At 37.0% G+C, this 23316-nt stretch overlaps 1 protein-coding gene and 1 pseudogene across 1 annotated transcript; both read right to left on the bottom strand.

Moving 5' to 3' along the window:
* Positions 1 to 6291: 6291 nt before the first annotated feature.
* On the bottom strand, positions 6292 to 7245 carry LOC126079983 (olfactory receptor 51G2-like; annotated as a pseudogene).
* Positions 7246 to 14857: 7612 nt separating this feature from the next.
* Positions 14858 to 23225, bottom strand: LOC126079982 (olfactory receptor 51G2-like). Its single transcript, XM_049891318.1, has 3 exons — positions 23171 to 23225; positions 21480 to 21553; positions 14858 to 15871 (listed from the first exon to the last, which is right to left on the bottom strand). The coding sequence occupies exons 1-3, from the start codon at positions 23223 to 23225 to the stop codon at positions 14858 to 14860; spliced, it is 1143 nt and encodes a 380-aa protein (XP_049747275.1).
* Positions 23226 to 23316: the final 91 nt, after the last annotated feature.

Below are 23316 nucleotides of genomic sequence, written 5' to 3'. Positions count from 1 at the left end.
TAGAAATCTGTTCTAACTAGAGTGGGGATACTAGAAAGAGAGGTAGTAGACTGATATAATTTAGATTGCAATTTATCTCTGAGAAAAGCTATTCATTCATCTTATAAAAATGAACTCTGCAACTGTGCTTACTAGGTATACAATCTGATGGTCAAAGAGAATAACTCATTAAACAGTAAAATATATTATTGCTCTCCAAATGGCTATTAATGCAGACATGGGTGGAAAGGAAAAGGTTAATAATTAAAAGTCATAGCTTGAAACCCCTAGCCCTCAGTTGAACTACTGAAGATCCCAACACATACTAAGTTTGGTGATGGTGTTTGCAGTATCTGAGTGTTTTCCATAACAAAACTTTCACACTTTCTTACACTTTTAAGAACTATTCTAGGATTTTTCTGATTAATTATACAGTCCCCTGTAGATTTGACATGTGAAAACACAAGCACAGGAAACCTCCTTGGCTTGAGCAAAATCAAATCAGCAATATTACTTTCATTGTACCAACCAGGACAATGAAATGAGCATTAGAAAACAAAGATTTGCTATCTATAGATACATGGAACATGTCTCATGTGTTTTTCTAATTCTCATATTTATCCATACACCTGGTATTGGACATGTCTAAGAGACTATTTGTTGTAAGAATAAACTCAGTGATTAGAAAGTACTGCAAGACAAAAGCAAGAAACATGCTTTTTGATCCTAGCTTCACAACAAGCTCACTGAATAAACATGACCAAATCTCATATTCCCTTTGGGGCCCTATAAATTGGAATATAGCATACCCTCCCTGCTTACTGGATTGTGTCATTTGAAGTTCCTAGAAATTATTCAGTGCAACATATGTTGTGAAATATATAATTCAATATTATGGTAATTGCCATTATAATCTGCTGGGGACAATTGGAACATTTCTTATCTATAACCGAGTAGAGGAGTGAGCAGAAGTTCATTGGCCACAGATTATGAGAATGGACTCTAAACTAATTGCTTAAAGGATTTCTCCCTGCTCACTGGTAGGTAGACTTTAAAAGAGCTCCAAGCCTGTGGCATGGCAGGAAAAGCGAAGTGGGAAGCAGTACTGTACTTTCCCTCAAATCAATATGTAGTCTTTGTCCACCCACATGAGAATTTACATCGAAAGCTCACTGAAATTCATACTGTGTCATGATAATAAAAAAATAAAGGTACTTATTTCCCCAAAGAAATCTCTCAACACTATATGCATACAGACTGTATTAAGGATGTGTGCATCAAAAATGGGAAATTTTTAATAACAAAGTTGAGTCAAATGTATATATTTTTAATTTAGGCTGTCTTTTAATCTTAAAATTCTTACAATTTGAATCTTCAAAGTCTGTCTTCACAGTAGATAAATCAAGTATTTAGGAGAAAATACTTAATATCAATAGCTACAATCTTATTGATTCAGGCTATACCTCTGTCATTTTCTTTTTTTTTTTCCCTTCAAGGGGAAAGAGACATATTCTAGCCTTCTCCCGGTCCCATTCTCTTCCACCAACTTCTCTCAATCTTAGCTTAACTTTATTGAGGGACAGAAATAAAATCTTCCCATAAATTCAGATACATCTACATCAAGATTTATTTAAGAAAAGGAAGAGTTTCCAGTAGGCTTCTAGCCTTTCTCTTAATAACACATTCTACTGGTCATCTGTTTTGCAACAGCACATTTAGTGGAGATCTTTAAGGAAATTGTAGCTCACAATTTCTTCTGGAAGATACCTTTGCATGTCAGTTCTGTTTTGTCTGTCTAGTCCTCTGATGTGCTGTCATTCCATCATTTGCCATAAAGCCTATTGTTACCATCATCAAACATATGACTGTTTCTTTCCTTTCAAAGCACCACAATATTAATTCACCCTTAAAGACAGCAAAACTGGGTATATTTCTTCCCTTGGTTAGATTTCAGTGGCAAAGAACTTTTAATGGGTAGTAATGTTACAGCAGCCTGACCAATACTCCAGATATCTTGTCCTTCGGGAACACAACAGGTACCCTAGGGTTGAGGAAAGTCATTACCAAACATGTTTACTATGTGCTATAGAGAGCCTCCAGGACTGGGAAATCCTTGGGCCTTCTCTAAGTCTGAATTTTTCAGTTTCTCACTATCCCAGGTTGATGCAAGTCTAAAGCATAAGCATAGAAGAAAGAGGAGCTCCTTTAAGGGGTCCCATTATTGTGGTCTATGGTGCTGACCATCTAAGCAGAGTCTACACTAAGGCAAAAGTATGGAATGTGTGTTAGAATAAAGGCATGGGGTTGTGAACAGCATTGCAAGAAGAGGGTCAAGATAAACTGAAGAACAAAGGCTAGAAACAGCTATGTGTACATGAGGCACAACAAGACTCCAGGTATCTTTTCTATATCTGGAATGCAAAGTCTAAACCAGAAAAACTAGATATATGAGAGAAGAAATCTTAGTAAACTAGGAAATGTACATATATGAAAGAAGAAAACTTTGTATGCCATACTAAGGTATTTTAACCTCCAAACTCAACTCATATGACAGTTATGTAATGAAACGTCCCTTGAAATCATCTAAACAATTAAGGCTGACATTAGTGGTCAGTCCCCATTTTCCCACGTGATCAGCTGGAATTACACAATTTGTTTTTTTTTTTAATTTTTCTCAGTTCATGAAGTTGGATTTCTTTTTGTATCTACTGTCTGCGTGGTCTGCCTTGGAATTTGTTACCTGAATTCGATTAACTTGGATGAACTTATTCCACCTAAAAACTACTCTTACCTTTCTAATGGAAGAATTGAGTAAGAGAATTGTTCTAAGGGGTAGTGCTCTCATGTACACGTACACTTTTACTCAAAGCAGATTTCCTCTAAATCAAATGGGCTGCTCTATTACAACTGTGCACCAGTAAGTATCCAGGTGTATGTCACTATGTTTAAGTGTTTCTGGTACCACAGTTAGAATAGAAATATTTAGCATCAAACTTAGGGTATCAGTATTTATCATTCAAGGCCATGGATTTCCCTTCCTTGATGTTTAGCTTACATGTATGTATGCTGCAATTCTTGTTCAAATTAACTGGAATTTGGATAACTCTTGATCCAAACTCTAGCTACCCAATTCTGTTCAATGAGACCATGGGGTTAGAGTTGAGAAACTAGACTCAGGCAAGTCTGGAGTCTTAAACCAAAAAATTTTTGTAAAAATTGGACCATAAATTCATTCTGTGCATCTTAAAGATAGTAAAACACTGATATGCATCTGGATAACCTAATGGCAGTTGGAGAAAAGAGGAAGGGTGAACATCTTACAAAGCAAATATTTCATGTATTAGAAAGATATCCAGTGTTATGCCAGGCTACAGAGAGGTAAGTGTGACCTCCCCATATAGCTCCTTCCTACTCTGCTTTTTTGCAAAGTTTACTATGTCATGGCTTTTCCAGGGACAACTCAGAAAATGCTAGCTACCTCCTACACTTTTATTTTGGATGGTTCTTGTTATTTTGTCTCAGGTCCTCTTTGTTTCTTTCATCCTCTACTGAAGATATATGCCCATCCTAATCCACCTGGGGCAAACTGACTGCCAGCTTTTCGCAGAAGAATGTCTGAGACAAAATCTAAATATCTTCCACCTCCATACCTTTGCTATTCTTGTTGCATAGATTTTGGAACAGAAAAATGTTTTCTTACTCTCTGACCCAAATTACAGAAAAAAAAAAAATCACTATTATTACATTGTCTCATTAAAAAAAAAAAAAAAAACTGAAATTATTCTATTCCTCAAATAAATCTCACTTTTCTGCCTAACACTTTACACTCCAATCATGACTAACAGCCAGAAATCAAAGAGTCTGTTACAAGGAGGTCCACTTTGGTGTTAGATGATTTGCAGTAATAAGAGTGCCAATTTGAATAATTGATAATTTTCCTATGGTCTCCCCACTTTCCAGGTCTCCAGCTGCATAATAGAAGTTTCTGGGAATCTTTTGGTCCACTGTTGAGAGGACACTCACTTATAGGACTAGTTATGAAATCCTAAAGACAGCAATAGCCAATTCTGTGGACAGGATTCTATGGTTTTCAAAATATTATAATGCAGGATAAAGTGCCCATGAAACTTTTACCGCCATGACCACTACTATCACTGCTACTGCATTTGAAATACTTCAGCCAATCTCACCTTCTCTAAACTGTTACAAGGCTTTTGGAGAAGCAATCTTCCCACTATCTTATAAAAACAACAATAAACCCATTGCCGTCGAGTCTATTTTGACTCATAGCAACCTTACATGGCAGAGTAGAACTACCTCAAAGTGATTCCAAGGCTGTAAATCTTTACAGAAGCCGTCTCATCTCTATACTGCAGAGCAGTTGGTGGGTTCACACTGCCGACCTGTTGTTTAGTAGCTGATCTATTAACCACTGCTGCAACAGGGCAACCCCTGCTCCCTTATACATCTCTACAATTCTGTTTGAGGCTGTATGTTTGTGCATCACCTCTTAATCATTAATTCCTTAAGTTATAATTTTTGAGCCACTATGTGTTCTTTCCTTGAAATTTTTTGACAATAAAATCCATTTCATTGTTTTTGTGATCATTTATATACTAATCGTTAATAATCAGTGTTTGAAGCTCTAGTCTCTTCCCTGAGGTTGAGGCTTATGTCTTTAGTAACCTGTTGTACAAATATTTTTAATTCTGTGTATGAATTAAACGTGTGCAGAATTTAACTTTCTATCTTATTATCTCTATTTACACTGCCAGTAAAATGTGCCTTCATCTACCCAGTCACTAAAGTCAGGAAAAGGCCAACTGGTCTTTTTCCAGTATAGGTAAGACATATTCATCAAGTAACTGCTGCACTGATCTAGCACTATTTGTACAGTTGTTACATTTAGGGAAGGATGTAGACAACTTTAGCAAATCATTTTTATATTAGGCATATCATATGGATGCAGAAAATATATCACTTAAAAATACACCTTCTGTTTGGGCTTTTCATTAATATATAATTCCCTCCTTATCAAATCAAATTAAAATGGTAGTATATGCCTACTAATATCCCTGGGATAACCATTGAGTAAATAATATGAGACTCTTTAGTCACCACTCTGCTATTCTTTTTTTAATAGGTTAGCTTTTGTTTTTTGTTTTTTTTTTAATTATAATATTGTTTTCCTGTACTGTTATAACATCCATCAGTCTGCCTCTTCCATCCCACCTGTGTCCCTCATGGATGTTCAACTTGCAATATACTATGTGTGAGGAAGCCAACACTTTAAGTTTTATTAAGTGAATCAAAGAAATAGCTGCTGCACTCAGTATGAGAACTGCAGTAACAAAATTCACAACTTTATTTTCGTAGCACCCATCACTTACATTTGTGCAACTCAGTGTTAGAGACTAATGAGATTGAAAAATGCAGGTGATAGCTAAAAGTAAATTGTATTCTTGTGATTTTTTTCTTTGAAAAAATTTTTGATAGCTCTAGTTAAAGACATTACATGATTTAGGAACTAGATAACCATTTTATCTTTTAAAATTACATTAAGAAAGAGAGAAAAACAGAAAAAATTATAGGGTGCCCTGAAAGTTGCAAAGAAGAAGTCATCATAAGCATGACCCTCACATATCAAGAAATATATTCTAGCACTTATATTTTACCCATTTCAAAAGCCTTCTTAATAATGTAACCCATTCATCCATTTATCCTTTCATTCAGTATTTACAAACCAAGTAGCTAATAAATGCAAAGCACCACATTCAAGAGTAGAGATGCAATGGTGAACAGGAAACAGAATCCTGTCCTTATGGGTATTCTATTTTAATAGTGATTTTCCAAAATGCATCTAATGTCAGTGAATCCCAAACCTGCCCATCACTTTATTTTGCCAAAATGTCTTTCTTCTCAGCTCTACAGCAAAGCACTATGTGTATATTTATATAGTTACTAAGTTGCTTTTTTAGAGTCTCATTTCCTTTTATAATACTAGTTCCTTTTCTGAGCCTTAAATGACATGAATATTCCTAAAAAAAAACAGATGCTGTGTCTTAGTTATATATATTTTTTTATTTCCATGGTCTGTAAAATGTAATATTTATGATAGGTGCTTAATTATTATTTCTTTTTATGAAAGAGTAAGTAAATAATAGGTGGATCATTTCCTCCTACGAGTGAGAGGACTTTATGTGGAAAAGGATAATGTTTTTTACAGTGCATTCTTTTTTGCTATTGACTTATGTGTTCCGAGCAGCAGCTCTGACTAAAGTTGTTCCTGCCTTTTATCTCTCCACCAGATACTTAATGACCGTGGATGTCCCTAACACCCCTGCCACCAGCCCAGAAGAGGTGCAGCATCCTCAGCCAAGCCTCCTTGGTCTTGATAGCATAAACAACTGGATTGAGCCCTGGGGGGTGAGATAGTTTAGATAAGAGAGCAACACAGGGCTAGAAGGGGATGCTGTCTTCCCAAATCAGTGAATCATGAGCACAGCAATAAGGGGAATGTAGAAGAGTAGTACAACACAGATGTGGGAGACACATGCGTTGAGGGTTTGAGGTGCCCAGCCTTCGAGGCAATGAGCAGCACTGTTTGGAGGATCAGCCCATATGAGAGGACAATGAGCAATGAGTCTACCCCCAGCGTGGAGAGCACCACAAAGACCCCACAGGCACTGCTGATGTGGGTGTCAGCAAAGGCAAGCTTCATGACGTCCAGATGAAGGCAGTAAGAGTAGCAAAGCAGGTGATTTTGGCAGTAAGGCAGCTTCTTCAGCATGATGCGGGCCGAACTAAGGAGACCAACACTGCACATCACAATGGCCAAGCCCAAGCTTGCGATCCAGGTGTTTGCGAGGATGGTGCCATAGCGAAGAGGGCTTCTGATGGCCACAAAACAATGAAAGGCCATGGTCAGCAGCACAGAGGACTCCATGATGGAGAATGTGTGGATGAAGAAGAGCTGTGCCAGGCAAACATCCACCACCACCTCCCTGACACCCAGCATGTAGATGGTGAGCATGGTGGGCCTTGTGGAGGCAGAGAAGCCCAGGTCAGTCAGTGCCAGCATGGACAGAAAGTAGTACATGGGCTGGCGAAGGGTGGGCTCTGATCTCACCAGCCACAGGAAAAGGCGGTTCCCTTCCAGGGATGCCACATACATGGCACACAGGGGGATAGAGAGCCAGGTGTACACAGCCTCAAGGCCTGGAGGCTGGTTAGGAAGAAGGTGTCATTGTTGTTGGAGTCTGACATGATGATTTAGAGAGGCAACACTCCATGCAGAAGTGCAATCACAGACCCTAGAATCCAATGAGTTGATAGACAAGAACATGTACCTCAAACTAGGACCTTGCAAGAACATTCTCTACAACGTTGTTCTGAATACTCATAGTCCAAGTGTTTCCTTTTACCTAAAAAGTGAGACAAAGCAAATGTCACAGCATTTTCACTGACAGAAGGAGATTATGCATGAGTAGCCTGATTCAGCAGACACCAAAATAAACTTCCCAAAGAAACAAAGATTGATTGAAACACTGGTCAGGAAAGGGACTGAGACAATCTTGACTCCATCTCTTCATTGTGCATATCCTGAAAGTAAAACCAAACTGTTTCAACTAATTCATGTGTCAGAGTTGAATGCGGATTTCAAGGTACTCTCAATTTATGACACGTCCTGCTTTCATAACTTCACTATGTCAATTAGTCTACATCTATTTCCATAATGGAATAAATGTGAGAATCACACTGAGTTTGTTGAGGAACATTACAACGTCTTTTTCTGGAATGCCAATGTGTTCACGCTCTACACATATATTTTTAAGGAATGAAACCATGGAAAAATAAACTATATGTTTCTAATTTTATATTTTTTTCTCAAAGTTCTGAGTCTAGGTATGCATGTGTGGTGATAGGTAGATCTAAGAGTATGAATGTAAAATGAAACTCAAAAAAATTAGAATTAGAAGGAAGTTTAAAGGCTTTCTGACATTCCCCAGCATTGTATTGATGATGGTCCAGTGACTGTAAAAAGACAAAAAAATCATCAATAAATAACATCTCCTATAGACCTCATTGTATATTACAGTTTGGGGATAGAGCCCTTGTCCATAATGTGTATGCCTTAGAACTCAATGATACCTGAGCTGCCAAGCCACATATCTTCCAACATAGATTCTTTCATTTCAGAAACTAGTAGAGGAGAATTCTATTTTAATGCATCCTCAAAACCCTCCTCAACATAAACCTAGTCGGGAGTTTTCTGGCAACCCATTTTATTACCAATAGTCAATACAATCAACTGAGTTTTGAGGAGTCTTATAAAATTCTCTCTCTATATAATATATATTTTTTTCCAAAAAGACATTAAGTTTAGCCTTAATTACGAACATTTCAACTCATTTCTCTTGAAATGAGCACTTTAGTATGCAACTACTTTAAAAAAAATCTAGATTATGGATCCTGTAACTTTCCTGCAGGTGGTGATGTTCAGGTATAATTTTTCCTATTTGTATTTCACTTTACAGTACTTTAAAATCATTTTTGCATCTATAATTTCAGATCACCTTAATACTCTTCATTGTGAGTTGATATTTCATTATGCCTGGTTTTCAGATAAACAAATAGAGTCTACAAGACCATGACTAATAATGCTCACAAAGACTTATATTCTCAAACCCTGATTTGATGAAGGACTGGGACAAAATTGTGGCCAATTCCATTATTTTCCTTTGTACATTTCATTCTATCTTAAAAGACAGAGGTAGTCCTCTGTTTTCTTTAAGAATCAGAAGCCTGGGTTGACTTCCACCTACATGTCTGAGTAAGCTAAAAACTCTCATGAAATCCTGATTAAAAGAAAAAAAAAAGAATATATATATCTATACATATATATAAAATAGTCATGTCAGATTTCACTATTTGCAGTCACACATTAGTCATTTGACTAAATGTTTATTCAGGAAATAATGACTGGTAAGCACTCATGTTTTTAGGTGCTGGCATTATAATGGTGGATAAGAGGTGAAATTATTTCTACTATAAAGCATCATGAACAAGATGAACACAAATAGAGATAAATATTGTTAAGGATATAAAACAAAAAAATGTAATCAATGTCACTGAATTGTACCTGTAGAAACTGTTGAATTGGTATATGTTGAGTATATTCTCAACAACAAAATAAATAAAATTATTTAAAAATGTATCACTGCTAATTTCTTAGTTTTGCTAAAATCACTATGCTTATATAAACCCAGTGAAAACCCAGTGCCTTCGAGTTGATTCCGACTCATAGCGACCCTATAGAACAGAGTAGAACTGGCCCATAGAGTTTCCAGGAAGTGCCTGGTGGATTTGAACCACTGACCCTTTGTTTAGCAGCAGTAGCACTTAACTACTATGCCGCCAGGGTTTCCTAATGCTTATATAGACATTAATATTAGAGGAATTTGGGTAAAGGATACATGGTGATTCTCTGTACTATCTTTGCAATGCTTCTTTAAATTCCAAACTATTTAAAAACAAAACATTGAAATTAAGTAAATAAATGGTCTTTACTCTCTAAAAGAAAAAGACTATAATGTGGTCTGGTAGAAGGGCTGCATATGAACATGTGAATTTTACGTTAAGTGTTCTAGAATAACTCTCATGGAGGAAGCTGTTGGGGTAAGATTAGAATTGAAAGAAGACAGCCATTGAAGAAGTATGAGTATGACTGTGAGTGTGTGTGTATGAGAGACAAAGAAAGAGAGAAACTTACAGAGACATCAGGTAAAGAGAAAGACCATGAATTGTTTTTGTCTACTGTAGCTGTAGAAATGTGTTCTAACTAGAGTGGGGATATCACCAAGAGAGGTAATGGACTGACATAATTTAGAATGCAATTAATCTCCAAGAAAAGCTATTCATTCATATTAAAAAATTGAATTCTACAACTGTGCTTTACTAGGTATACAATCTGACACTCAAAGAGAATAACTCATTATAGAGTAAAATATATCATTGCTCTTCAAGTGGCTATTAATGTGTACAAGGGAGGAAAGGAAAAGGTTAAAAATTAAGAGGCATAGCTTGAAACCACCAGCCCTTAGGCAAACTGTGGAAGCTCCCAACAGGTGCTAAGTTTTGTGATGGTGATGGCAATCCTGACCAGAAATACACTCAGACTGGGATGGCACGATGCGTTTTTCATAGTCATTAAATATAAACGTAAAGAGGGGTGGCGATTATAATCACCAAAGACATTGTCTTATTGGTGGTAATTGTTTTAGGAATATTATCAAGTTGATGATCAGATCATCTATTTTTTAGGATAACTTATACTGCTGTGACCCAAGCCATGGTATTTTCAATCACCTCATATGCATGAGAAAGCTGGACAATGAATAAGGAGACAAAAGAAGAACTGATGCCTTTGAATTATGATGTTGGTGAAGAATATTGAACATACCATGGATTACTAGAAGTATGAACAAATCTGTCTTGGAAAGAAGTAGAGCCAGAATGTTCCTTAAAAACAAGGATGGCAAGACATCATGTCAAGTGCTTTGGACATATTATCAGGAAGGACCAGTCCCTGGAGAAGGATATCATGCTTGGTAAAGTAGAGGGTCAGAGAAAGAGAAAGACCCTCATCGAGATGGATTGACATAGTGGCTACACAAAACATAGCAATGATTGTGAGGATGGTGCAGGACCAGGCAGTGTTTTCCTTTGTTGTACATGGGGCCTCTGTGAGTGAGAACTGACTAGATGACACCTAACAATAGCAATAACATCCTGCTATGAGAAGTTGAAAAATTTCTTTTACCTCTTCTACATATGGTTTTATATATTTTCAATAATTTATTGAAAGATGGAAGAAATATGGAAAATAATATAAATAAGTTGAAAGAATGGTTAAGGACTTCATCTAAAGAGGAAGCTGCTTTCCAAGTAACAGTTTGAATTCTCAGTATCTGTGAATTTTTCATAACAGAACTGTCACAATTTCTTACACATTTATGAACTGTTCTAGGATTTTTCTAACTAATTAAACAATCCCCCTGCAGATTTGATACTTGAACACAAAAGCACAGGAAATGTCCTTGAGGTGAGCAAAATCAAATCAGCAATATTGCTTTCATTGACCTAACCAGGACAATGAAATGAGCATTATAAAAAAAAAAGGTTTGATAACTACAGATACATGGAGCATGACTCACTTATTTTTCTGTTTCTCATATTTATTCATGTACCTGTACTGGATATGTTTAAGGGACTATTTGTTGTAAGAATAAATTCAGTGATTAGAAAAATATGACTGCAGGGCTAAGCAAGAGGCATGCTTTTTGATCCTAGCTTCACAACAAACTCACTGAGTAAACATGATCAAACTCCATATTCCCCTTGAGGTTCTGTAATTAGACTATAGCAATGACCTCCCTGCTTACCTGACTGTGCCTTTTGAAGTTTTCTAGAAATTATTAAGTGCAATATATGTTGTGAAATATATAATTGAATATTAGGGTAATTTTCATCATTATTTCCTCTGCTGGGGAAGATGGAACATTTCGTTCCTTGTCTATAACTAAGGAGAGGAGTGAGCAGAAGCTCATTGACCACATATTATGAGAATGGACTATAAGCCAATTGCTTAAAGGAGTTCTTCCTGCTCACTGGTGGGTAGACTTTAAAAGAGCTCTATGCCTGTGGCTTAACAGGAAAAGAAAAGTGGGAAGCAGTACTGTACCTTCCCTGGAATCAATTTGTGTCATTTCTGCATACACATTAGAATTTACACCAAAATCTCATTGAGACTCATACTCAGTGTCACAATAATCAGAAAATGTAGGTTCTTATTTCCCCAAAGAAATCTCTCAACACTACGTACATATGGACCATATAAAGGTGGTATGCTTCAAAAATGAGGAATTTTTAATAACAAAGTTTTGTTTTGTTTTTTTCGATTTAGGCTATCTTTTACTTATTCTTAAAATTCTTATAATTTAAAGCTTCAAGGTCTGTCTTCAGAAATGATAAATCAATTATTTAGAAAAAAGTTACTTAATATCAGTACTTATGAGCTTATTGATTCAGACTACGCCTCTGTCACTTTTTTTTTTCCCCAAGAAGAAAGAGACTTATATTCTCGCCTTCTCACCATCCCATTCTCTTCCACCAAACTTTCTCAATCTTAGTTTGACTTTTTTGAGGGGCAGCAACTAAATCTGCCCATAGATTCAGATACATCTACATCAAGATTTATTTAAGAAAAGAAGATTTTCCAGTGGGTTTCTAGCCTCTCTTTATTACACATTCTATTGGTGAACTCTTTTGCAACAGCACATATGGAGGAGATCTTTAAGGAAACCGTAGCTCACAATATCTTCTAAAAGATATCTTAGAATGTGGGTCTTGTTTTTTCTGTCTAGTCCTCTAGCTTGCTGTCATTCAGTTGTTCACCATAAAGCTTAGTGTTGCCATCACTAACACATGCCCCTTTCTTTCCTTTCAAAGCTCCACTATATTAACTCACCCTTAAAGACACCAAAGCTGGGAATATTTCTTCCCTCCTTTAGATTTCAGTGCAAGGAACTCTTAGTGAGAGGTAATATTACAGCAACCTGGCCAATGCCCTGGATATCCTGTCCTTGGGGAACACAACAGGTACTGTAGGATTGAGTACAGTCATTACCAAACATGTTTACTATGTGCTATAGAGAGACTCCATGACTGGGAAATCCTTGGGCCCTGTCTAAATCTGAATGATTCAGATTGTCATTACTCAAGCCCAGGTTGATGCAAGTCTAAAGCATAAGCATGGAGAAAAGAGGAGCTCCCTTATATAATCTTCTCATTCTGGCCTAAAGTGCTGACCATCTAATCAGAGCTCACACTGAGGAAAAAGTATGGATTGTGTGTTCGAACAAAAGTGTATGGGTGTAAAGTGCAAGCCAGGAAGAGGGTCAAGAAAAATTAAAGCACAAATGCTCAAAACATCTAGGTGTACATGAAGCACTACAAGACCTCAGGTGTCTTTTCTGTATCTGAAATGCAAAGTCTAAACCAGGAAGAGTAGATATAGATGATAGAGATAGATGATATACATATAGATATAGACATAGACATAGGCATAGACAGAGACAGATATAGATGATGTAGATAAGACATAGGCATAGGCATAGGCATAGACATAGATATAGACAGATAGAGATAGACATATGAGAAAAGAAAATTTTGTATGTCATGCTGAGAAATTTTAACCTCCTAAACTCAGCTAAAATGGCATTGATACAATGAAAGCTTTCTTGTGATCATCTAAACAACTAAGGCTGGCATTCAGTGGCCCATCCCCATTTTCCCAAGTCATGAGTTCAAGATTTATAATTTCTATTTTTTTGTTTTTTAATTTTCTCATTTTAGAAAATTTGATTTCATCTTATACCCACTGTATGGCCAAATTTGGAATTAATTAGAGGATAAGTTATTAGATTTTGATTACCTTGGATGAATTCCACCTGAAAACTACTATAACCTTTCTAATGGAAGAATTGAGTGGGAGAGTTATTCTTTGAGCTACTAACCTTATGCACATGCACAGTTTTGCTCAAAGCAGACTTCTTTCAATCCAAATGTGCTGTTTCTTCACAATTGTGCATCAGTGAGTATGAATGCATTTGAGTGTTTCAGGTACCACACTTAGAAATCTTTAACACCAGACTTATGGTAGCAGTATTTGGGTTATAATTCAAGACCATGAATCTCCTTTCCTTGATATTTAGCCTGTGTATATGTATGCTGTAACTCTTATTCAAACTGAATGGAATATAAGTAACTCAGTCCAAGTCCTAGCTACCCAATTCTCTTCCATGAGACCACACTTTAAAGTTGAGATGCTAGCCTTGGGTAAATCCGGTGTCCTGAACCAAATAAATATTTCTAAAAGTTGGTAGATAAACTCATTCTGTGGATCTGAAGACATAGCAAAACAAAACAGACATGTGTATGACACCTGGAGAAAAGAAGTGTTGAAAATTTTGCAAAGCAAATATTGGATTTATTAGGAAGGTATCCAGTGAAATGTCAGACTGCAGAGACATACATGTTACCCTCTCATAGGTCTCCTTTCTATCCTCAATTTCTGCGTGCTTTCTTACAGAGTTGATTGTAGCCTGGCTTTCCCAGACACATCTCAGAAAATCTCAGCTATCTCTTATGCTTTTATGTTAGACAGCTCTTGTTAACGTGCCAATAAAATATTTAAAAAAATGTAGCTCAATAATCCATTCATTCTTTCATTCAGCAAATAAAATTGAAATGCCTAATATATGCAAAGCAGTACATTCAAGAGACTGGATACTTTGGTGAAAAGGGAAGAAAGAATTCATTCCCCATGAGGATTATATTATAGTAGAAATTTTCTGAAATGCATACAATGTCACTAAATCCCAAATCTGCCCGTCTTGTTTGCCAAAATTTCTTTCTTCTCAGCTGTTAGTCCAAACACTATATGTGTTTTTTTAAAATAAATTTGTTAAATTCCTATTTTTTAGAGTCTCATTTCCGTTTAGAATACCAGTTTCCTTAATGAGTCTTAAGGACTTAATGTGAAACTCTCCTACAAAACAAAAGCTGTATCATATATTTTTGGAGTCTATAATGGAAACTAGTGTATTGAACATAATAGGTTTTTAATTAATATCATACTTTTTTAATGGAAGACTAAGTAAATGAGAAGGTGGATTACTTCTTCCCATAAGTGAGAGGACTTCATGTAGAAGATGATGTCTCCTTTACTTTCTACTCCTTTCTATGTGACTCATTCTATGCTCAGAGCAACAACTATACTAGGACCTCTCCAGTGTTTACTTTCTACAGCAAAGATTTAATGAGCCTGGATGTCTCTGATGCCACCCCGACTAAACCTGAAGAGGTGCAGCATCTTCACTCGAACTTCCTTGGTCTTGATGGCGTAAACAACCGGATTGAGTACCGGCGGTGTGAGAAAATGAAGATAGGAGAGCAGCACACGGCAGGATGGGGAAGCCCGCTTCCCAAATCGGTGGATCATGGACAGGCCAATCATAGGTGTGTAGAAGAGTAGCACAGCACAGATGTGGGAGACGCATGTGTTGAGGGCTTTGAGGCGCTCGGTCTTTGAGGCGATGGACAGCACTGTATGGAAGATCAGCCCGTAGGAGAGGACAATGAGCGATGAGTCCACCCCCAGCGTGGAGAGCACCACAAAGAGCCCATAGGCGCTGTTGATGCGGGTGTCAGCACAGGCCAGCTTCATGACGTCAGGGTGCAGGCAGTAGGAATGGGAAAGCAGGTGATTTGGGCAGTAAGGCAGCTTCTTCAGCATGATGGGGGCCGGAATATGGAGACTGATACCGCGTACCACAACGGCCAAGCCCAAGATGGCAACCCGGGTGTTTGTGAGGATGGTGCCATAGCGAAGAGGGCTTCTGATGGCCACAAAACGGTCAAAGGCCATGGTCAGCAGCACAGAGGATTCCATGATGGAGAATGTGTGGATGAAGAAGAGCTGCACCAGGCACACGTCCACAGCCACCTCCCTGGCACCCAGCATGTAGATGGTGAGCACAGTGGGCAGCGTGGAGGCAGAGAGGCCCAGGTCAGTCAGTGCCAGCATGGACAGAAAGTAGTACATGGGCCGGTGAAGGGTGGGCTCTGACCATACCACCCAGAGGATCAGGCTGTTCCCTACCAGGGAAGCCACATACATGGCACACAGGGGAATGGAGAGCCAGGTGTACACAGCCTCAAGGCCTGGGAGGCCTGTTAAGGAGAAGAAAGTGTCATTGTAGTTGGAGTCTGACAGGATGACTTGGAGAGGCAGAACTCCAGGTAGAAGTGCAATCACAGGCCCTAGAATCTAATGAGTTGATGAGTCAGAATATGTATCGTAAATCAAGGCCTTGCAAAGATTACCCACAATGTTCTTTTGACAACCCGCAACCTTATAATTTGCCCAAGTATTTCCTCCAGTCCATAGATAAGAGGTCATTCAATGTAAGGTGAGCTCAGACTATTAGAATGAATTCTGCCTAAATGGTAAGCCTGACTTAGGAGCTTTACAGCAAAATATACTTCCAAATCAGAGTTTGAAATATGGTTCTGGAAAGTGACTGAGGCAATCTCAGTTGGTCCTCCATATTGGAAAATGAACTCTAGATTCCAATATAGTTAGTGTGTTAGATCTCGACCCAAAATCCAAGTGTTCTTACTTCCTGTTCAGTCTCTTTTCTTCACTTTATACTGCCTTTCAATAGGCATTTCTACAACATAGTGAATATGAGAATTTAGCAGAGAAATCATCTGTCTATAATTAAAAAAAAAAAATCCTCCAGAACATGGCAGCACACCAATGTGAGCACGCAAACACAACCTACAAACACACACCATGTAAAATGACAAACTACTGCAAATATTTTAGACATTTATATAAATACGATTCCTTATCTAAGTGTAGTTATGTATGTGGTATACTAATTAAATAGAATAAATCTTAACTCATTACATACTAGAATGGATGCCTTAAGGTAAATCTGGATCTATTCCGCATTATTCTAATTAGAATACACAAACTAGGAAAAAAGGCATTGACTTGCCAATGAATCAATATTTAGATCTACTTGTAAATTAATTTCCAGAGAAATATCAAATCTGGAAATAGATCTCTGTTTTCTGCCTTGAACTTTGGGCACTGTTTTATATCCTGCGTGTCAGCTACCTCCCTATATTTAATCCAGTATAGGTTTCCTCTTCCAAGAAGACAGTGAAAGGTAACTTAGTTTGGAAGTGTTTTCACTTCCCTCCTAATTACAAAGGAAGGAAACTTTTTGGAGTTCTCCAGAAATGCAAAACATTAAAGAACAATAACTGGCAAAGATGAATTAATTTGAGGGGTCTAATTTATTCTCATATTCAGAATTTTTTTTGTGTGTGTGTGACATCGTTTTTCCCTTTAATTTATCTCCTTCTAATTTGTCTTAGGGTATGCAACCTAACATTCCTTTCATTTTGAAAACTAAGTCTACCAACTGAATTATACCACCTTTTTCTTCTTCGGATAACAGTATACAGATGCAATCTATTACATTTGTATTTCATATAATTTACAAAGCATTTTTATATATACCATTTTGAAGTACCTCAACTCATAGAACTTGGCAGATTAGTTTTTTCATGCCTGGTTTCCAGAATAGGAAACTTAATCTTTAAGAACTCAAGTATGTAACTTTCCCAAGCCACACATGTCCTTAAAGGAGGAATTTTTATATCAGGACTGAAACTAATCCTGGCTGACTTAGTGGTTTGCACTCTGAATATTGTCACCTGTAGCTGAAGACAAATGTCAGTTCTTAATAAACAGACCCAGAATACTCACAGGTATCCGTATATCAAAGTAACCTAAATACTCATAAGTTAATAATCATTTTTTTTAATTTCTTGTATGATGGATTCTTCTGGTTTATCCTGTTGTAATCAACTTTATTATATCAGATTAGATGCTTGCATTTTCATTCAGTAGCTAACAACTGTTCTAGGTATTGATTTAGATGATGTAAATAGAGCTATGAAAAGCAAGTCTCAGTAACGAAAGAAACATTGAAGATTATATGCAAAGAAAATAAAAATGTGGAAAGAGAAACATATATTTTAAATTAAGAGTTTAGGGAATAGCTCTCTAAGGAGATGGTATTTGAACTAAGAAGATAGCAAGAAGTAGCAAGACAATCAGATATTGGTGCGTGCATGTATGAGTGTGATTTTGAGTGGGAGGGGATATGTAGAGGAGTATCATGAAAAACCTCAAATTCTTAGAGCTCCAGTTAACTAAGAGACAGGAATTTACTCTAGCTGGATTTGAGATAGCAATAAGACAGATAAGGAGCCCTGGCGGCAAAATGGTTAAGTGCTCAGCTACTGACCGATAGGTTGGTGGTCCAACCCACCAGCTGCTCCACAGGAGAAAGAGAAAAGACCTGGAAATCTACCCTCATAAAGATTACAGCCTAGGAAAACCTATGGGGCCATATAGGGTGGAGTGAGTTAGAATTAACTCCAGGGCACACGACAAGAATAATAAGATAACAGAGAGTACAAGAACCAATGCTATTCCTCGAGAAAAGTGAATTTCACCTAGAAAGAAAGAAAAGCAAACAATTCTCTGAATATATATATATAGAGTGGCTCTGAAAGTTTGGACCCCAGACTAGTGGTATGAGCAATATGTAGGAACTTCTAAGAAATGTAAATTAATCAGGCCCCACCCAAGACCTATTGCATGAAGATTTCTTGAGTTGAAGCCTGGCATTTGGTGTTTCAACTATCCCCCCAGGTGATGCTGATGCACACCAAAGTTTGAGAACTATTACCATGCATCATCAGGTATAGTATTACTTCTTAAAAATTTGAGTGCAGTGTTCTTGAAGGCTCACTAAAACACAGGTGGGAGGAGAATCAAAGGTTATGAATTAGAAGGAAAAGTACATCTTTAGACAAAGAAAGAAACCTCATTCCTCTTTGCTAAACTCCGAGATGGTGCCCGCAAGCATGCACAGGCACGAACACTAATTCTTTGATTGAGATGCCCCGAAGGATTTTACCACATATCATTAAAATCCAAACAGCATATGGTAATTGTAATAAACAAAACCATTATTTTGTTCCTTATAGTTTATTGAGAAGAGTACCAAATTGTTAATAAGGTAATCTGTATTTTGGCTACCCTCTGCTGCTGTAAAAATTTGAGCAAGCTGTTTTATCCCTTCTACATATATCATTATGAATTTCTAGGCAGTTATTGACAGAGCTAATGTGAAATAAGATGAAAAAAATGGTGAAAGACATTGGCTAGAAAGAAGTGTACATTTGAATTAACTTTTTAAATAGTTTCTATCTGGGAAACCCAACTTACATTCACTCTTCACTGTTTCTTTAAGTTCAGAGAAAATCTTTAACATGCCTTTAACAAACTAAAAGGTCCTTTGTTTCACCCATACATCTCAGTGTAGGCAAAATCAGGACTCTTGATTTCATTGCACTTAGCCTTCAATTAAAAGGACGTTATGAAAAAGTTATTGAGATTCTCATGTATGTGGGGTAGACTATATTTGTATATTTCATGTTCATCTCACTGCCTAGAAGATGACTATTTCTTAAAGTTTCTGTGTATAGTGTGTGTATGTGTGTGATTCATTTTTTGTGTGTGCATTTTAATTTTTAAGAAATACCTGTTGAAAGAAAGGCTTTAGCAAGAGCGTTGTTAAAAAAGCAGCACACTTTTTTCTGGCCTAGGTTTGCAAATAAATAAGTGAAACAAAATTGGGGCAAATATCTTAATAACTTAGAGGTTCTATAAAAGTAGGATATAGCATGCATGCATACACACAATGCATACACACAATCACCCGAGGATTGGATTATTTTCATTTTCTTAAAATTTAATGAATGCTTTCTAAAATTTAAATACATATACATACATAGTTTTTTCAGTGTTAATTTGTATGGTCTATAGGTTTTTTTTTTTTTTTTATAGAGTCTGTTAGGGATGATGAAACATGACTGAAGGGAGGGTTAAGTATGAGCTATTTCTCCAAAAATTTAAGAATGTACTATGAGCTCTTTGTTAACAGGAACTGTTCTTTCTGGCTGGTAAGCAGGTTTACAATCAGCTGTAGGCTGTGGCTTCATGGAGCAGACAAAATAGGAAGTCGTGTTGGTTTCCAAAGTCAACGCCTATTTCTGCAACCATATTAGGATTTAGAGCAACAGTATTAAAAGCTCATGTTCTGCCAAGATAGTAATAAGAAGATGGGTTCGTGTTCACAATAGATTCTTCTTTCACACTCTATACATAGACTCACATATCCCATATTGATTTCAGTTTTTCAATTTTCTAAAAAGGTGAATGAGAGAATTGTACTACTTCTTGTATCATACCAGTGTCATAGGTTTACCTGAAGATAAAATAAGATAGTGGATGGAAGAGTTCCTAGTATTATGTAAAGTGCTTAGAAACTAAATAATAGTTTTTAATGTTTGTTCTCTCATTATTTCTTACCATTATTACTTACCATGCTCAAAATGTGAGGAGGTTTTTCAAGGATGATTCTTCATAGATTTAGAAAGAATTACAGTTTATCTTGATCACCTTAGATTTTTTGATTTACATCATTTCCCTTTCATCTTTCATCTTGCAAGAAGACATAGACAGTCTTTTCAGACTGCATAACCCAGCAGTCCCCCACGACATTCTGTTCCTTAAACTTTCCTTCATCATAGCTTGCCTCTGTTGAGAGTCAAATAATCAATCTGCCTAGAGATTCAGGTACACACAAACAAGGCTATACTTAAGACAAGGGAGACTTTTGCCAGTGAGTTACCAGTCCATCTTTTAATTGCACATTTAATTGATTTCCTCTACAACAGCACATTTGAGGAAGTCTTCAGGCAACTTATACAATAGCTCCTAGGTTGTACCTGAAGTGACCGTACCATTTCTCTCTCTGAATCTTTTATATACTATCCTTCTTCAGAATCTTACCTCAAAACATATTAACATTATTAGTAAAAGAACACTAGCAAGAACCTTAGGAGATGGTCTTTCCCCTTTTTTCTTCAAAACATATTTTTGACTCACCCGTAAGGAGGCAGGAGCTGAAAACACTCCTTCTCCTTGGGAGTCCAATGGCATTGAATCTTCAATGAAGAGTAATTTTACAGCAAGCCAATCAGTGTCTGGGACTCATTCCCTCAGGAACACAGCAAACACCATTGGCTTTGCAGCAGCAGCTGACTTTAACCATGTCATTGCCAGACAAGTTTTTCAATGGGATATAAAGAGACCCCTGTGTGATTGGAAAATCTTTGGACCCCTCTCCAAGTTGAATGTTTCAGTTGGTGATTCCTCTTATATGTGGTTAAAATAAATAAATGAATGAATGAATAAAAAAATAAATAGATAAATAAATAAGAAACACTCTAGATTGTAGTCATTTTTGTTTATGGGAATAAGAAAGATAGCACTGAGTGTGGGTAGAGAATGCACAGCTTGACTAACATAGCTGATGCCACTAAGTTTCACATGAGAAAACGATGTATTGATAAATGTCATGTTCCATATAATTTTGAAAAAACAATGACAACTATATATAAAAAAAAATATATATATATAAAATAAAACAAAAGGGACAACAGATGTTAATACTTTTTTGACATAGTCAATCATCTCATAGGATTAGTTTTCTTGGTTTGAAGTCTTGTGGGAAATTCTGTCAATTGGCATAATACAGTTCATAAAGTTTATGTTCTACATACTGGTTTGGTGAGTAGCATCTAAGGTTTAACAACCTTGAGAGACACCACCTAAGATACAATTATTAGTCCCTATTCGTCTGGAGCAGAAGAGAAAGAAGGAAACCCAAGAATCAAAGGAACTGATCTATGGGACTAATAGTCTCCTCGAAAGTCTTTACCTTGAGACCAGAAGAACTAGATGGAGTCCAGTTATCAGTATCAACCTTCCTGATCAGGATCACACAGATGGATCCTATAGAAAGGGAGAAAAATGTGGAACGAAACTTCAAATTCGCAAAGAACTAAGAATTCTGGACCCTATGAGATTGAAGGAATCCCTGAGGCTATTGGCCTGAGACACTCTTTAAACCTTGAGCCAAAACTATCCCCTGAAGTCAACTTTTAACTAAATAGCATGTAAGCTCAAAAAGTAAAGAATGTCACCCTTGAATACAGTGCTTTTTAAAAAAATTAAATATATGAAACAAAATGGACAACAGTTACTCTAAAGCATAGATGAGAAGGTTGGAAGGAAGTGAGACAAAATTCATGGCAGTAGAACAACTAGAACATTTTCTTGGTACCAAATTCTTAGTCATCTAGTGCTGCTATAGCAGAAATACCTCAAGTGGATGGCTTTAATAAAAAGAAATCTATGCACTCACAGCCCAGTAGGCTATGCATTCAAATTCAAGGCATCAGCTCCAGGGGTAAGTTTTCTCTCTGTGTGGGCTCTAGAGGAAGGCCTTGGTTATCAATCTTCCCCTGGTCTAGTAGCTTATCAGGTGCAGGGACCCCAGGTCCAAAGGATACGCTCTGTCTCGGTGCTGCTTTATTAGTGGTATCAGGTCCCTACTCTCTGCTTGTTTCCCTTTCCTTTTTTCTCTGGTACGATAAGAGGTAGTCCAGGCCACACTCCAGGGAAACTCCCTTTACATTGGATCAGGGATGTGAACTTAGTTAAGGGTGTTACGATCTCACCCTAATCCTCTTTAACACAAAACTATTACAAACACAAAATGAAAACCACACAATACTGGCAATCATGACCTAATCAAGTTGACATATATTTTTGGGAGACACAATTCAATCCATGACAACCCTCTACAAGATGGGTTGACACAGTGGCTGCAACAATGGGCTCAAACATAACAATGAATGTGAGGATGGCACAGAATGGGCAGTGTTTTTGTCCTGTTGTACATAGCGTTGTTATGGTCAGAACTGACTCGAGGGCACCTAACAACAACCACCACCAACCCTGGTAACCACTAATGAACTTTGGTCTCTACACATTTGTCTGTTCTTGTCTTTTTGTATAAGTCATACAATGTTTGTCTTTTTGTGATTAACTTGTTTCACTCAGTATAATATCTTCAAGCTTCATTCATGCTGTCTCACGTAACAAGAGTTCATTTCTCCTTCTGGCTGAATAATATTCCATTGTATGTATGTACCATATTTTGTTTATTCATTCTTCTGTTGATGAACATTTAGGTTGTTTCCACCTTTTTGCTATTGTGAATAATGCTGCAATGAACACTGGTGTACCTATGTCTGTTTGTGTCACTGGTTTCAAAACCCTTGAGTATATTCCTAGCAAAATAGTTGCTGGGGCATATGGTAGTTCTATTTTTAGTTTTTTGTTCTATTTTTATTCTTAGTTTTCCACAATGGTTGTACCATTTTGCATTCCCATTAGCAATGGATAAGGATTACAATTTTCCCACATCTTCACCAGTATTTATTATTTATTTATTTGTTTTATCTTAGCTATCCTACTGGGAGCGAAATAGTATCTCATTGCGGATTTAATTTTCATCTTTACAACAACAACAAAAAAAAGGGACCAGCTCCAGAGACTACTTACGTACAACCAAACAATTCACTGGTTTTGGCTTCTTGGTTTGGAGGTTTAGGGTCATGGTTTCATGGGACTTCCAAGTTAAATAGCCAAATACCATGTTTAGTACTTCTTTCCTATCTCTAAGTTTATTGAGTAGTGTCTAGGGTCTT

Source organism: Elephas maximus, chromosome 7 (genome assembly GCF_024166365.1).
Source record: "Elephas maximus indicus isolate mEleMax1 chromosome 7, mEleMax1 primary haplotype, whole genome shotgun sequence".
NCBI classification, from domain to species: Eukaryota; Metazoa; Chordata; class Mammalia; order Proboscidea; family Elephantidae; genus Elephas; species Elephas maximus.
Note: the sequence above shows the minus strand (reverse complement) of the source record. Positions and strands in the feature narration are given on the sequence as shown.